This window comes from Solea solea, chromosome 10 (assembly GCF_958295425.1).
Source record: "Solea solea chromosome 10, fSolSol10.1, whole genome shotgun sequence".
Classification (NCBI taxonomy): Eukaryota; Metazoa; Chordata; class Actinopteri; order Pleuronectiformes; family Soleidae; genus Solea; species Solea solea.
The window spans coordinates 11,467,049-11,485,127 of record NC_081143.1 but is presented as its reverse complement, the minus strand read 5'-3'; the positions used below and the strand labels follow the sequence as shown (position 1 = coordinate 11,485,127).

At 41.0% G+C, this 18,079-nt stretch overlaps 1 protein-coding gene across 2 annotated transcripts in view; it reads left to right on the top strand.

Moving 5' to 3' along the window:
- The window catches only part of sorcs3a (sortilin related VPS10 domain containing receptor 3a), a 265,119-nt gene that overhangs the window by 141,284 nt on the left and 105,756 nt on the right, over positions 1-18,079 (top strand). For both annotated transcript variants that reach the window (XM_058641383.1, XM_058641384.1), the window contains exons 3-4: positions 74-173; positions 9,119-9,277. In XM_058641383.1, coding sequence (XP_058497366.1) covers positions 74-173; positions 9,119-9,277 — 259 coding nt within the window. The remainder of the gene's footprint in view (positions 1-73; positions 174-9,118; positions 9,278-18,079) is intronic.

Genomic DNA, 18,079 nt, shown 5'->3' with positions numbered 1-18,079 from the left:
TGTCCATCAACAGTTTTTTTTTCCCTACCAAGTTCTTTGCCTGCCCCTTCATTGTATTTTCCCTTTATTTTAGATCCACTGACTACGGCTCCACATATCAGCGGATGAATGACAAAGTTGGATCCAAGACCGTCTTGAGTTACCTTTATGTCTGTCCGACTAACAGGAGAAAGGTGAGACCTTGCATTTTGTTCCCCTTTATTGCCTCAAACAAACTACATTTCTGTGTTCCAAATAGTCATATAAAGCAATGTTCAAAAAAAGAATAATATAAAGGTCATATTTGCAAGATATTTGGACTGTCTATCTATATACCACTCAAAGCTGCTTTACATTACAGGTTTTTTTTTTTCCATACACTCACACATTCGCACAGTGTATCAATGTGCAGTGCTTTTTCTATCACACATTCTTCATACCCATTCCCACGCTGCCGTCTCAGCAGTCAGGAGCACCGTGGGGTCAAGCGCCTTGCTCAGGGACACATCGGGGAATCAAACCCAACAACCTTTCAGTTGAAAGATGACTTGCTCGAGCTTGGGCGTTGGCTGGTGTAAACTTGTGTGACTGTTCTAACGCCTTGAATAGATGTTGCATGAGGAGTCTCCACGCCGACGTGTACTCACTGTAACCCCATGTTGCTCCTGACAGCTGTGAATATGTAGTTTAAAGCAGCTTTGAGTGGTCATCAAGACTAGTAAAGTGCTGTATAAAATGATCATTGACCATTTGATATTGACTTTAAATCAGGAAAGGGTGTGTGGGTTGAGACACTGAAAAAATATCAGTAACAGTATTCATGATGAAATATCTTTCTGCATTATTCCTTATGGCAACAGCATTGAATGTTAATGGATTTCACAGATTTGTAACATAAATGTCTTCATCGCCACTGTTGCGGTAATCTCAATGACGTGTCTGCATCACTGTACTCTCAGCTGCGAGGTGCAGGAGACTAAACTGTCAACATGTTATCTGTGATCGATCGTGATAATCAGTCGTCATTAACACACACACAAGCCAGTGTGTGGGAGGAACCCTAACGTCACTAGTGGAGAGGCTGTATGATTCTGAGAAGAACTGTGGCTGTGCTATATGCACGGCATGCCACTTTATAAGCCAGCTCCTTAACTTCCAGTCAGTTTTCCCATATAGAGACTACTTTTAGTAGTTAGCGCTTCTAAAAATTCAAAATGACCTAAAATGAAAAAGGCATTTAAAGGTGACATCGAATGCTGGTATAGCACATTTATGTTATTTATGGAGGTCTACTTACATATATTAACTTGTTTTCATGGTTAAAAACCTCCTAGTCGCTGCAAACGAATCACACCCCCAGAACGTGGACTGTGTTGTGATTGGCCAGCCAACGAGAGCTTTCCCACTGTCCTGTGATTGGCCAGGTACCTGGAAGTGACGTAATTGGTAGGCCAGCTCTCAGATACACAGCTCCCCCTCTGGCACGGTGGATGCTCTGCATCTCAGCAGCTACAACGAGAGTAGTTCTTCTTCTTCTGCGGTTGAATATACGCAACCGGATGTGCCCGGACTAGTGCCCACACCAGGAGGCGCTACAGTGGTGAGAGGAGTGGTGAGGTTTTCTGATGACATCATCAGCATAGGGAAGTGCCGATCCGCTTCGCAGAGCCCACGAAAACAATACAACACTATTTTCTCAGCAGTGGCTTTACTGTGTGTTCTGAAACTTTAGGGCGAGGTAATGACGCAGATACACACACACAAACGCAGCGTTTATTGGAGCTTCCGGTCTATGTCGCCTTTAAATTAAAGTGTAAACTGTAGAACATCTCTGCATTGTTGGCTGACTAGAATCGGACGGGCTGGCTTATTGAAAACCAGGATGAGAGCGTGTATAAAGTCAGTTCTGTGCTTCTCTAGTTAAGGGCCTTGTGATTTGGCCCTTTACAAATAGAAATGAACAAAAAAAAAACAAAGAAATCCTGAACTATCCCTTGAAACACTTTTGTATTCTGAATCAAATAATATTACTCTTTCATGGAGTGTTCTCTAAACTGTGATTCACAGCTCATATTTCCAGGCAGTGAATCTGATTTGCCCTTGCGTGGTGAACTCGTCCTCCCGGTGATTAGAGCAACATTTTGACAGATGAGTGGAAATGCGGTGAACAGTTCAGGAGTTCAGGAAGCAGCTCACTCAGTGTAGGAGTCAAGTATCGTTCTGTAGTCTGGACTGCCACGAGGCCTTTACTTTCTCGACATGTTCCTAGTGCCGTACCACAGACAAATCAACGTTAATTGAAGAAGAATAATGTACAGCGGGGAGTATGAATACGGAGGGGATGAAGTTTACAAAGCGTTAAATTGTTGCGACGAAGAGCAGTCGTTTGACAAAGAGCATAAAATGAAAATTAGAGGCAATTACGATCACAAAGTCAAGTCATTAAGGACATGAGGGGTAAGTCAGAGTCGTGCGCGCAATCATCGTGTTCCATGAACGTCATATTAAAACCTTTGTAACATTTTAAGAATCGCCATTACAGTGAAGATTAGGGACTTTTAAACTCGGCTGCAGCTGATGTATATTTTAATTAAGGACACATGTTCAAGTACTTACTCATGCAGCTATCCAGTCCATTATTTGACAGCAGTGCAATCCTTCATACCAAACTAACTTTGTTCTAATCTGTCTGCGTAATGTTGCTTACCATGTTCCCTTCATGGCCTCCATTTACCATCTTGTAATGAAGAGGAATACTAATTCATTCAAACTTAAAAGTGCTCAAGTACTTTGTGTTCATGCACAATGATACAGTGGCATTGCTCAAGTGATGTGATTTCCAGAGACTCCTGCATTTCTGCTTGTAGAGAAGAGAGGAGGAGTTTATTTTCTCCATCATGGCTGAAGTTGTTTTGGATTTAAAGAACAAGTCATAGAGCTCCAGGTGTTTACCTGCCACAGCTACAATGTTGTCCTCTATTTCTTAAATAACTTTGGGACGTCAGTGACATCGGGATTTTGACATGATAACGCATTTAATCTGTCTCCTCACACAATACGTCTTAAAATTGACTTAGTATGTCATTGATTTGCACCACAGATGTGAACTGTGTTTATTGGGGACACATGGTTTGGATTCAGTGTACAGGTTACACGTCCACAGACAGCATTCTGAAAGATTATGTGGATTTTTTTTATTTCCACTCTTACACAGTCCAAGACATTATGTCCAAGTTGTGACCTTTTCTGATGTCACATTATAGATGTTAATGTTAGCAACGGCATTTAGCACAAAGCATCTGGAGAAAGAGACACGTGCATGAATCATCTTATCTATATGTAAATGTCCCTTCTTCAAGCTCAGCCTGCAGTTCTGCAGGGGTTTGATTGGGAGGATGGTAAAAAAAAAAGTTAAAGGAAGATGGAAATAGGAAAAAAAATGATAGCTAAATGTGGGTGATTACGTTTCTTGTACCAGTTTGCATGTTCTCTCTGCGTCTGCATGGGTTTCCTCCCACTATCAAAACATGTATGAATGTGAGACACATTCGGTCAGGTGGGTCCATTGTGGCAGCACGCTCAGTCGCAGGAGCTGTGATTAACCGTACCTCTGACCTCGTGACTGTGCTGTGCGATTTTGCTTTTATAAAGACCCTTTCCCCCGTTTTCCTGTGAAATACACAGTGGGCTTAATTGATGTCGTGTGACTTGATGAATTTGTCACATGTGTCTCTTCCCCTCTGTCCCTAAGCCATACCTCCACTTAACCTCACGATCCAACACCTCCAGGATTCTGGGTTATCTTTGCCGCACACAACACAAAGGTTATCCTTCCAGCCTCCACCGAGTATGCATTGTTACATTCCTCACAGCCGAGGCTGTAAGGGAAATCTTAATCACACCTCGCTCGTGCTATTTATCACTGTGATTTTGGGAATCGAATAATTATTGTGTGAGAGTGATTGTTTTAAGTAGAGTTTCAGGAGAAAAATTGGCTAGAAGGTTCTTTCTAATTGTGGAGGCCACGGACAGAAGCTGGCTTGTAATGTATAATGTTGGGTAATAATAGGGGCTGCTTTCACACTAGCACGGTGACAAAATGAGTAATGTGAATGTGACGATACTTCCTCTGCCCCATTTCCTGTATTAGAAGAGGGCACTGTCAGCCAATCAAGGCTTGAGAAAAGGATGAGCTCATAGCACTACAGTTCATGCGTCTAGTTAGAAGCACGGAGGACTGACAGAGATGTTCAAGGGAGTTTGCCAAGGCAAAAGCATCCTGGTAGTGGGCTTTCCACCAAACAACCAAACCCTCATGCCACCCCAAAGTATGACCAAGTGTCCATGAAACTGGATACAATGTCTTTTGTCCATCAGAACTGACCTGCTGGTATACGCTACATGCACTATTGATACTACAAATCCCTGATTATGTTGCAATAGACCTGCACATGCTGGCTCTCTCCCTACCCTCTGGTGACATACTCATTATTAGTGCTCATCACTTTTAATTTAATTTAAAAAAAGTACTGTATTTATCCCATAGGTAAATTCTTCTTAGCATTTAACCGCAGGACAAGTTCCCTTTCCACTTGGCTATGGCCTTGCCCAAAAGAATGGAATTCACAACCTTGGAACCACTTTCGCCACCTGAGTTACCTGCTCAGGCAAAATCACCTGCAGTATGTTGGCAATGGCCAAAACAAAAGACTTTTAAATATCCATTTATCGTACCTTTTGTGTCACACATCTTTCATACTCATTCACATGCTGCCAGCCCCGCTGTCAGGACCAACTTTGGGTTAAGTGTCTTGTCCAGGGACACGTCTCCCTGCAGGCTAGTGAAGCCAGGATCAAGTCTTCCAGGTGGAAGGTGCCCCGCTCTACCACTGAGCCACGGGTGGTAGAGGCTTGGTGGGAGGCAGAATATCTGTTCTCTCATATATCTTCACAGAGCACATCATTATAGTTTTGTCCTCGGTGCATGTGCTGTGCAGGACGGCTTAACTCGCCTCACCGCCATCAAGAAGTAAAGGGTGAAACTACAAAGGAAATTAGACAAAATATTCATAAACATGTAGATTACATCTCCACAAATGTGTTAATTTGCATGCATTTCACAACGTCTCGTGTCAAAACTGTCACACACAATAATAATAATAATAATTCCTCATATGTACATCATGAAAAACTAAATGAAAAAATGAATTACTTCCTATTACACATGTAATTCCTTCATAAATAGCTAAATATGAAGTAGTGCAGTAGTTGCATTCCTAATGATCCTATTTATACAAGGTGCAATGAAATTAACCAAATAAATGTTTTTTTCCTAAATAAAACATTGAAACTTGTCTTTTCACAACCCAAACAAAAGACACATGTGGGTAAAGACATGTTAAGTTCCCATTTCTGTGTGAATCACTTGTCAAAAGAAATGCTGAAAAAGCACGGCTCATTTAAATCATTTAATGACATTTTTTTGTCACTTCCATAAATGAGTGCCAGGCAAATAACAGAAGTATAAACCAATGTCAAATATTTCCTCTCTTCTTCTTATAACCCTCCTAGCTCCACCCTAATTGGACTGGACCATTGTGAAGGTAAAAGTAGGCAAACTAAAACAGACCTTAATCCAAATACATGTACAATATCCTTGAGTAAATGTTGAATTACACTAAGAAAATGAATACAAACTGTTAAGGAAAACCATGATTTGAATGTCTGTGTGTAGTAAATCACACACACACACACACACACACACACGCACCTCTTATCAGGTCAGCTAACCACCCACAGATGGCGTCACTGAGCCTAATGGCTCCAGGGAGTGTGGGCAGGTGAAAAGGTAGGAGGGAAACAGCAGGAGAATGTCATGTAATCCCAAGATGTGACACGGGTGCTGGCAGGAGAAGTTTAGGAGAAGCCACGCATTCTGCACATCTGGACAGTTCCAGGGAAATACCCAGACTTCAGCGCAGGTTTAAAAGCACCATAAGATACTCAGCTGCTTCCGGGGGGGAGGGGGGGCCTCTCTCAGCTTGTGGCCCGAGGCAATAGCCCGCCTTTCCTACCTGCTTGTGAGTGCTGAACACAGCAGTCACTGATCAGTACAAGGCTGGTCTAGATTTTTATATGAAACATATGTTCAAATACCTTCTGGCAACATGTACGTGGAACTCTCGACAGCTAAATCCTGCTTTTACTTTAATATTATAGAAATGTATTTCTGCTTCAAAACTGTACATTACATCCGACAAGCTGCAAAGATCTTGGCTGATAAGACAAGGCCTTGGCATCACATAGTGACAGGTAATGAATGGCAAGATGGGATTATGAGCCCGGGCCCGTGTGTGTTGCCCGTTTACTGGTGCTTAATGAAACCCATTTGACTTAATCACCACCAGGGAGGGCTCTCGGTTCAATCTCTGATAAAGGCACTAGCATTTTTGTCAGTGACAAATGTGCCTCTGTTTTCCCAATTCAAGCTAAACAGATAAGAGTAAAGCCATTTAGAGCTGCCATAATCCTCAACTCCACCAACCGTTGCTTTTAGGACATGTGTATGTGTTGTTTAAATCGGATTAAAGACTCCATTCTCAGTGATCAACATTCAAATGTGAATCCCATCCACATTGTTATATTCATAATGGAATAAATAAACAAATGTAGCGCCATAGGTTCTTCTTAGTTGGTCCTTTGACCAGAAACTGTAACACAATTTGTCAAAGTCAAGGCTACTATTGCTAGCATTTTCAGACTTGCATACTACACATTTCCACAACAGAAGAAGTAGTCGCCAAAGGTCCGAGGGTCTCTCAACCTGGCGACCCTCGGACCGGCTTCAGCTGATGAGTCGCTCGAACGAGACGTGTCTGAGGGAGCTGCGGCATAGTTCTCTTCGTCTTTGGTGGGAATGCGTCCTATTCCCTGTGTCCAGACCCCGACGCGCAAGTATACCAGGGTCTGCGATATGCGACGCGCAACGTTCAGTAGATTGCCCCGGGGCAGCAGCCGCGACAGGCAGCAATGGCTGCAGTGTAATTCTGAGCTATGTAGGCGTGGTTGTCAGCGCCGCTGTGTTGTGAGAACAGCTCGTCTCCTTGTCTCCTCTGTGACTCACAGCTATGTTACTGCTCCGCTGTGATGCTTGCACTGATGCCCTTTCACTCTCACTCTCCCCTCACAGCATTTGCGCACACGTACACATTTCCATGTCTCTAATACGCAAAACCTATGCCCTTGTGTGTATGTGTGTGCCAATTATGAGACTTTACTAGAAGTACTATTCACATAAGCATCACTTAATAAAATCTACACATTTTTACCTACATGGCGCACAGGAATTGTTGATCCACTGCTACATCCATCAAATGTGTTACTTTGTGACTTTGGTGTTCATTTAAAAGTGACACAAACTAGACAAAGAGGGCAGTACTCTGGAGATTTGAAAAAAAAAAAATTCAAAAACCACGTTTAAGTACCAGGGGAAAAGTATGGTCTTACATGATCACGATGCCTTTCAAAATAAAAACATGAAGATCGGCACACCAGCATTTTCTCTCTTCCTCCCTCCCCAGTTTCCATAACACAATCAGTGAGAATAAATGAATCATTACATGGAGTAACTCAATGAGCTCTGTCTGCTTATTCTGTGTGCGTAATTGGATCATGAGGTGTGCCGCCGACACATTCATAGATTGTTGAAATTCAGCTCTAAGTCGTGTGTAAATGTACATGTTATGTCAGAGGACAAATCACCCATAGCATCAACAATCAATGCACAGGCAGTTTTTCAATTTATCAATATTAATATGAATTTTTTTTTTTTTTTTTTTTTACAGCTGCTGAAATAAAATGTTTTTTTCAAGTTCCTACATCCGAGATTAATGCTTTGATCGCACGCATGTTTAAATCCTCTTCTTTTCTTTTCCTGCTTCTTTGCTGCCACATTTTCCGTTGTTCTTATGGAAGAAGGCGCGTTGCTTTTCACGTTCGATTGGTACTCGGCCGTTTTATGAATCCGAGAAATTCTTTGAATACTTCCTTTTCAGTATCAAAGCCGCACGCTTGACTCCACGTTCACCTTATACTCACCTCACCTGCCAGTAGGGGGCATGACGTGTCATTTTGTCAATAGATTTGGGGGATTTGCAAAATATTTCCCTTTAGAAGAGCACCGTGGTCTGTGAGAGCTTATTGGAAAACCTCACTGAAGCGTATCCAGATAAACACACTGACGATGCTGTTTTAATGTTAAATTGTATACCCTTTAAAACAGGATAAATTGTATTCAGTCACACTGTCTGCCTCGAACGAATAGCAGTTTCTTAAAGTATTGCAGACACCTCTTTGTTAGTGAAGGGGGGGGAAGGATTCATTTGATCATTTCATTTCCTTCCACAAAGACTCTAAATGTCATTAACTCAAAAGAAATATGCGTTGTGGAAGTCCTGTTCCAAATGAATTCTGTAATAACTGTGATAGCTGAGGCAGAAATATTCCAAGCATGAAATTGAAAGCCTCTACCACAGTGGCGCCTGTTAAATTTGAAATGGGGGTTTTGTTGGGAGGAGGGAAGCTTAGAGACGACGGCGTGAGAAGGACGAGCTGATAAGGAAAATGACATCCTGTATGTGCTGAGTCACGCGTGGCTGCTTATTCCCCGTGTTTGTACAGGCCCTAATTGTTCCTCGACGACAATCTCTGTCACCTTTCATGATCATTCAGCTCGCCTGTGTGCTTCAGTTGCTGGGCCTTTTGTTCTGTACTGGTTTACACACTACTCCCATGGCGTTGCTTGTGAACAGGCGTCGTGTTGTTTTGGAGAGACTATGAAAATGCTCCAATACACACAGAGCCATGGCAACGGAGGCACACTTGTGAAATTAAGCTGTAGCATAGCTGAGTTTTTTTTTTTTTTTGCCAAGCGTTAGTGTGACGAGTGCCAAAAGCAAGGACTTTGCTGCTGACACCGCTCCTGTCTCTCTGACGTCTATCTTCTCTTATCTCCCTGTGTTTCCCCCCTCATTACTCGAAACTCCCTCTTTGAATCCTTTTTTTTTTTTTTCTCCTGTCTGGAAAAACTCAGACTGACTTGACTCACATGTGTGCACACTCTCCTCTACTCTGCTTTCAGATTATGGTGCTGACGGATCCGGAGTTTGAGAGCAGCGTGCTCATCAGCTCTGATGAGGGAGCCAGTTACCAGAAGTACCGCCTCACCTTCTACATTGTCAGCCTTTTATTCCATCCCACGGAGGAGGACTGGGCCTTAGCCTACAGCCACGACCAGAAGGTGAGACTGAGCTTGATGTTCTGCTCTGTTATCTGCATGTGATTTACTCAGAGGCCCCTTCTATCGCTGTGTCATCACTGGAACCTGTACTTTTCATCACTGGAGCTGATTATCTGATGGTTAAGCTTTCATTCGTCCTGAATATATGAATTCTGTTGAATAACTTACAATCTAATGTGGTGTTTTCTTGAACTTTTCTTTACCTGAAATGAACCACTCAATAAATCTGAACATATCTATAACCACCTAAAATACAAAGGGATAGAGTATTTGAATATGCCATTACTTTTGCATTTTGGACTGTTATCAGTATACTTAAGATTGAGTCCAAATCTCTTATGACGGGCAAAAATACTGTAAAAAGTTAAAAATCTAATTTCTGTCAAAACTGTTTTTTCCACATCGTTAATTAAACAAAGTTTGGCATGTGTGTGCAGGATCAGACTACATTCACATGGATGTGATCCAGATTGGTTGCAATTTAAATTTAACATGAAACGTCCAGTTTAAACAAGTTCAGATGTGGATATCTCAGCGGCATCTTAACAGATCAGGATGAAGTTGGTCAAGTATGTGCAGAGATGTATAAAGTACTAGAGATCCAGTTGACTGGGTTGCATTAAAGCCCCTCAAATATGAGCACAATTAAAAGTAAGATATGCCGAAAAGAATATCTTGTTAAAACAAAAATGTCAATCTTATTTCAATGTAAAAATAGTGACTGTGCTCAATCTCATGTGACAACGTATCAGTTACAACAGAATACTTGCCCTTGTCAAGGTGAATGATGTGAATTAGGTGAAATTTAAGAATCTGTCGCACTATCTTGCTTCTGCTACACTGTCGAAATCTCTGTTCAAAATACAGAGATAAAAAAGATAAGAAAATAAAATAAAACAAGAATATAAAAATATATGGCAACATTTTTAAAATATTAAGAAAGAATAAAAATACATATAATATATGTTTATTTAGTTTTATTTGGCTCGCTGGTCTGTGTCTACCTAATGATGTCTGGTTTGGGCATATTTTCTGCATCACACAGTAATAAAGTCAATCAAATATATTTCCTGGCTTCATTTTGAAATGAGCCATTTAATCTGCAGTTTTTCAGCGCATTCCAGTTGATATTTTTATTTCAGTAGCAGAGGTTGATGAAAAAAATACCAAAAAAAAACGATCAGTGACTCCCAGCTTTACCCGTCTCTCTCCTCGCGTCACCTTCACCAGACTTTGTCACAGTGTGTAGCTCAGCGCGCCATTCCCACACCACGCTCTGAGATTGTACCCAGCTAAAGTCTGCCAGTAGGGTCAATGACGGTGATCTGAGAGCCCAAGTTTTCGCCCTTGTCGGTGGCAAAGCTTTGAAAAGGCTGTCACTGCAAGAAGCAGTGAATTACACCATCCACCATGACATTCTTCACCGATGGTGAAAGATTAAATGAATAAATCAAGAAGTATATACACCTAGAAGCTCATGCTGAAGTAAATTCACCTGTCACTACCTCATTTGTGTGACTACTTCCTGGTACGCTGGTGTATTACAATAACTGTGGAATGACTACTAAAACTAAACTAATAAATAAAGTTTGATAAGATAATACATTTTTTTTTATGGCATAAGATTTACACAGGATGAAGTGAAAATCAGATGTCATTGGCTCTTATTTTGAAAACCAGAATGAAAGGAAGTGGTGCTAAATGGTTGATTTAAAGGAGCCTCTTTTGTTTTTAGCTGAAAAGTAAAGGTGCATGTAACCACTCACTGACACTACCAAAACAAAATAGAACATACAAATGTGTATTTTATCTTCCAGGAATAACTAAGCTCCTCTAGCATGCCATGGGTTTGTGATTGTTCCCTTTTTCTGAGATTCTAAAGTTGACCAAAATGGCGTCAGTTTATCATGGCAAATTTATGATTTCATCAATCGATCACAGACAAAAAGTCAAGGGGGTCAAATCTACTCTCGATGGAGCATTAAAATAATATATATATATGTGTGTGTGTATATATATATATATATATATATATATATATATATACATATGGTGCTGCTATTTCAGACTGCAAGACTAAGTTACGATGGAGGAAGGTTGGCCATGTTCACCAAGTTCCTACCTCCGTGAAGTGTGGGTCACGGTGGAGTTGAAAGCGCGGCGCTGTCCGCCTTCAGCCAAGGTTATAAGCAAAGTGTACAAACAAAAATAAATAAAGAAAAAAATAAAACCCTGATGAATTGCAGAGAATATAAACAACTCATCAGTCACCGCTGTTGCATTATTCCGAAAACACTCTCCCCTAATGTTAATTAAAATCAGCCCTCAGCAGCATATTTTATCTAAAAAAAAAAAAAAAAGAAGAAAGAAATATGATGTGTGCCTGCCTCACACATGAAATAGACTCACAAGATCAATGGCAGTAACAGCTATTGATCTCCCTGGTTAAATACATCTCATGAAGTCATGAAGGCAGGTTATACATCAAACAGCAGAGTAGAGCGAGATGAAGAAGGTAGGGATGCACGATATTTATTGTACTGATAAAAAATTTGGGGAAAATTACGTCATTTTTTATTGATCCGATAGGTACATTTTATTCGATAAAAAGATCCGATAAATGAATGAAATTAGGGGAATTGTTTTGACGTGGTGGTCGTTTTTCTCTATGTCGGAAGATAATAACAGCATTGCTGTTTGCAAAAGCTGTTCTGAAAGAATATGAAGCAGCCGCGGTAACAGTTAGCGGTGCTAAGGCTAAAACAACAACACGGAGTGTCGATGTCCACATTCAGCAGGCATTCAGCAGACAGTGAAAAGGCTAAAGCCATTAACGACATAGCACTCGGCGACCAGCCTTTTTCTGTCGTTGAGAACCCAGGTTTTCGCAAGTTAATAGCACATTTAGAGCTACGTTACACCCCCAAGCCGTCGCACTTTGTTTTATTTATTTGATTACATTTTTTGTAATTGAGGTTGACTTGTCAATGCATATCATTTTATATTTGAAAAAATATTTGACTTAACCACAAATACCTTACTCTTATTGTTATTTACAGCCAATGGCCACATGAAACATGAAAAAAAGTAAACATTTGAAGAGCCAAAACCTGTTTGCTGTTATTAGACCATTAAGTATGAATTCATCGGTTATCGGTTATCGGGTATCGGTATCGGCCATGAGAAGCAGGAAATTATCGCTTATCGGTATCGGTTGAAATTTGTCATATCTTGCATCACTAAAAGAAGGTTGAGGCGGCTCAGACTTGGATTTTACCAGCTCACTGTTGACAAGGTAGTAGAGTGGTGGCTCTATGGTGGCCCCACCCATGTTTGCCCATTTCAGCCCCAGGCCCACTTAAGTACCCTTTCCAGGCTACCTGGGTACTAAGTCGGTGGCATGCAGTGTTCTTTTTCTAGTCCATTAAGAACTTGGATGTTATTGGAATGTTTAACTTTAGCCGGATTTTCCTCGCAGCCGTCATCAAGCTGCAAAGGGAAGACTTTTAATATTCATTCTCACTTTGCACTTCTCAACTGACTAATAGTTTTCAGACTGGGTCAGTGTGATTAGAATCAGCTGCAAGTTGGAGCTTCGCTGTGGTTAAGTGCAGCCTCAAGGACTTAACTTTGAGGCAGGAGTGCAACTCTTAAGTGAGACATTACAATCCGTGTCAGGACGAGAGTCAATGAGGACGTGTTTGGATGCGGAACTCTTAGTGACCTTTCCATGCTGCTATCTCTTGACTGTGAGGCGTTTGTGGAGACACTTACTCATTGATATAGTCCCAAGTTAGCTTCAGAGAGTAAGGCCAGTGTTGCTGCTGCCAATTGAGTGAGTTATGCAAACAGCCTGGTACAGACAAGCAGCAGAGGCGGGAAGAAGTTGTCTTATTATATTCCCTGTAAACTGCTGAGCTCCCAGTAGACTAGTTGTTGAAAATGCTTCTTTTTTTTTTAGACATACTTTTCCAGACAAGAATATTCTGTTTTGTCTCATTTCCACACGTATTCATGAGAGACCTTTGCGCCTTTTAACTGGTGTAACCGTTGTTGTATTTCTGATCGTATGTTGGCAGATATTAAGCAGCGTTGGAGCAATGCTGCCGAGAAATAAATAAGAGAAGGAAAAAGGAAATAAACATTCATTTTTATTTGCAGGCGGAACTGTGGGGATTTGCCAACAGTGGGTTTCAATCAAGGCAATAAATTTCCATACCAATGCCAGTGCCTCATAACATGAGAGGAAAAGGCTACGGACTCTGTAGTAATTAACTCATATGATAATTGCATTAGGAATGATAGAGCACACTACACTGTCATCAATCAAAATATAGCATAGTATCATGCTAGAAATGAGATTATTCCTCATCAGGACCAGATTTTGGTCTCCATGATGACTATAGTGTTTGTCCTACGTCCAAAGAAGATATCAACAATCCAATGCTGCCTCTATCAGTAAGTTCAAATGTGAAGTGGTCGTTTGTTCACATTTACCTCAGTGACACAAACTTACCAAACAAGGCAGCAGTACACCAGCAGCTTATGTCTCCCTGCTAAAGCTAAAATCATTGATTTTCTCTCTGGACTTAGTGGAGAGTGAATGGTTTACAAAGTGATACAAACTTAGGTTTACTATTGGAAAAGGCTGTATGGTAGTGGGACTGACGCAGACACAGTAGGTGAGTCTTTTGTTAAGTGGGGAAATTTTTTTTTTTTCCCATCTGTCCTTGCTGGCAGCCATGTCTTCAGTGAGAGTCGGCCTCCATGTCTTGAGCTGATCCCAAGAGTTCCCCTTTGATATATGTTTTGTCAGAATAAAGGCCTACGTGTTTTATCTCAGGCTTTTGTACAATTTGATCACCCTCAGCTATTGACAGTACTGTGCTTAAATGGAAAAGCCATGTCAACATAACTGTAATCATTTTATAATATGAAGATTTAGTGTAAGCATTTCCACAAAACAATCTATGGCTGACATAGTTTAGTTTTGTGTTAATGTATTGCAATGTGTCAATCAAATGCTTGTTGTCACACAAACCCCCCTTAATCGTCTCTAAACGCCGTAGTAAATATTAGAGCTGAAGATCTTTGCCCGAACCCGACGGGCCATGGCTGCAGGTGCACCAGATGTTGAGAGTCGAGACCCAGAGCTCTCCTCCTCCTAAGGTCTATTTAGAGTGCTGAGATGATACGATATTAACGGAGGATCTCATTTTATTTCTTTGTTCCAACTTCCAAGTGGCCTATGTAAATGTGTAAGTTACAAATTCTTGACAAAAGGTAAAAGAGCTGTGTGTGTGCACACATTTCAATAATGTCGAGCTATAAATGGGTTCAGGCTTTTAAAAAGCTGTCAAAATGTACAATACTAACTGCATTGTTTCCTTCAAGATAAACCCACACTTGGTGACTAGCAGAGGACTTTGAAAACGAGTACAATATTTGTGAATTTGTTACCAAATATCTGCAGAAAAAGGGCATTCATGGTTGCCATATTAGGGGAAGAAGTGGAGAAGGTACAAACTTCAAACCCAAGAAGACAATAATGACAAAAATGGAAAGAGGTGGGGCTATGACATCATTGTTCTCCCCCAAAGTTGAGTTTTGGCGGTATACACAAAAATGCATTAGCAATTTAAGCCTCCTAAAACACTGGTTCTACGTGAATAAAAAGCTGATACGATACAAAACTTTCGCCTATTCTCCTAAATGTGTTCCCTGTTTGAATTTCAAACTTGCATTTCCTTTGAACGCCAAGCAACAAATAACCATGGCACTTTAGAGACAGTATATTCACTCCATGAGTGCTGAGTTCAACCAGCGACACGGGCTTTTACGTTTAGTCTCTAACGTCATCAAGAGTCATCCACAAGGAAATGTAGTGTGTATTCATTCCGCACTGCAATTGCATTACCCAAAGATAGAGCACTGCAAAGCCCATGGTCCAGGCAAACATTTCATTTGTGCGTTCATGTTTGCACTGAAGGAGCAGCAGTCCATGAGGCTGCTGTCTCAGTGGCCACGACAGCTATATTGCTGTGTCTCAACTGGGACACATGGGACCGACGCAAAGCTCCGAGCTCACTACAGACCCAAGGATTAATGTCATTAGTGAGTTGATGGATGACTTCACGTGGGGATATTAAATAAAAAAAGGTAAACTGTCTTTGACTGTACAGTCCACATGGCAGATGAACTGCATTAAGTATTGACAGAAACTTTTTTTTAGAAGAAGGATGGATATGCAATGGGGAGCTTTGAACAGTGTTGAAGGATATTGTTGAAGAACCATCGAGAGATTTGGGCTGAGTTGTTGTGGATAACTTTGATGGATCTTTGGGCTGTGATTAAGAACTGCAAACTGTGTGCAGTGTACAGTCTGCCAGAAATTATTAGAGTGCCTGCTTAGCAATGCGAACCAACTTTACATCTATTGTTATTGCCGCAGGTTTATTTCTTCTTCTTCTTCTTCTTATTCCTCTTCTGCCAAAATGTTGCTGTGAATCCCACACATCCTACGTATATAAACGTGCAGTATGACCGGTAATGTTGTGCTGTCCTTTTTAAGGGTTTCGAGTTACCATGGTGACAAAAATAGCAAAAAACTGCAAAGGTTTTTCTCATAAGAATGAATGGAGAAGGCTCAAAAAATTATCACAACCCAGGCCACTTTGACGCCTCACAGTGTCATTTTTTAACATAAAGACATGGTTGGAACTTTAAACCGGTCAAAAAACTTGAGACTTTATTCGGTTAAATTGACGTCTTGATACCTATTACGGTTTTTAAACAATCACAGTTTATGTGTTGTGCTTTTTTGGACCTTTTCTGATTCTATAATGTACAATGCGCCAGTGTGGTCACACAATCAGCTGAGGACCAAGAAAATAATCCGACAAATCTCTAAACAAACAATTTTCCTGCCTATACGATTTTCAAACTGCACACACAAAATGTTGATGGTTGTTGTCTAACCCTGTGTGTTGTTTTCATTCTCATATTTTTCTTAAAATCAAGTAGAAGCTCAGAGAGGGATGGTCAAACCTCCCATTGACTAAAAACATTGAAGATGAGGTTGATTTTGAAACTGAAATTTCTCTGTCAATTCACAGCCGTTTTTCACAAATTTGAATGTGGTCGCTCCAAAAAGCCTCCTGACGCAGAATTACATTTTTATCATCAACCCTTCTTGAAACCCAACAACTTTAAAACACGCTGCTTCCTCTGTGTTTTATTGACAGCAAGAAACAGGTGTTTGGGGGAGTCCGTCTGAAATTTGTTCTAGTAATTATTGTTATTATGAGTGGAAGAAGAACAAGCATTGACAGGTTGGCCCAGGTCATAATCAAGGTTTAAGAAATGCGCGTTTACTGTCGAACACAGAGGGGGAAAAAAACAAATAAAGAGTTTGATTCAAATAATAATTATAAGCCTCAGACAGAGTGAGTGGCTGTGAGTATGAGAAATGAGAAGAACTGTGAAAAAGAATTTCAAGCTGTGAAGGGCAGCATTACACCTCTAAGTGTACAGCCTGTTGGAAAATATTAGAAGATGAGGAACACCTCATTTCCACTGAGCTCTGTGTCCATATGTGAATCAACCTGAAGCACAATCTCCTCTGGCAACGTTTGTAATCTCTGGAGGTTTCCAAAACCTCCCTGCTGCACGGAATTAGCCACATACATGTTTAAAAATGGTTCACTTTTGCAGTGGATTTCAGGCAGACTTTATGTACTTTGTGTCACAGGAAGTGTAAAACAAACAGTGAAGAGGCAGTTTAATTTAATTATGTTGTTTGGCACTGTTGGTAGTTACACCTTTTAATTGGATGAATAAACAAACTTGTTCAGTCTGGTTTATTTTCAGGAAGTAAGTAAACTACCCATAAGTCTGTTTGTATAAGTGTATAATCGCTAAAAAGCTAATAATCATTTGTTTGTATAGCCTTAGAATAAGTCTTACATCTCGTATTTTAGGCAAGGAAGAGCTCCGCCCACATAAATCCAGTGTGTGTACTAATACAGTTGTGAAAGAGTGTTTATATCCTTTATGGTATGCAAATACCACCATATCATATATTCCCTGGCACAGTTGACAAAAGGGAGGGGTGAGTGGTTGCATTCATGATTAGCCTGGCTAACGCCACACTAGCTCTCAGTCTCATTGGAGCTTGAGAGTCGGGAAAGGGTGTTTTCACCTTCCACTTCCAAGAGGGGTGTCCATTGGATGTAGATAGACCTACAACAAATTAGACCAATGATCTGGATGACGTATCTAGAGCAACTGACAACATGTTAACAAACGTGTAGGTTCCCAGGAGTGATGGCTATCTTGTAATGACATTGAACGACTTCTGCCATGGGGAACGCCGCGGAGCAAGTCCCTTAAAATGGGAGCAACAAACGAATCGTCAGACAGCTGCTCTTTGGTTGCCGCCATGTAAACAAAAGCTGGTAGACATAGCTTCTCTGTTGCCATCATGTTAAGCCCACCTCTAACATACCGGGGGGGGGGACACACGTTTGTTATTGTTTCACTTTTTGCAGAGATTCTAAAGTTGGCCAAAATGAAGCTGAAGCACCTTTGGATTTGTCCCAGTCTGATCTGGACAAGGAGCCAGCGATGGCACCAGGTTGAGATTGGCCTGATCATGAGAAAATGTGTTGTGTTTTTTTGTTGCTGTGGTGTGATGAAACAGTGAAAGCAACTCTGAGATCAAAGAGAATTGATGGATACAGTGAAGCAGTGGTGTGTGCATGGCAAGGAGAGACGGGCACAACAGATGGATTAACTTGTTCA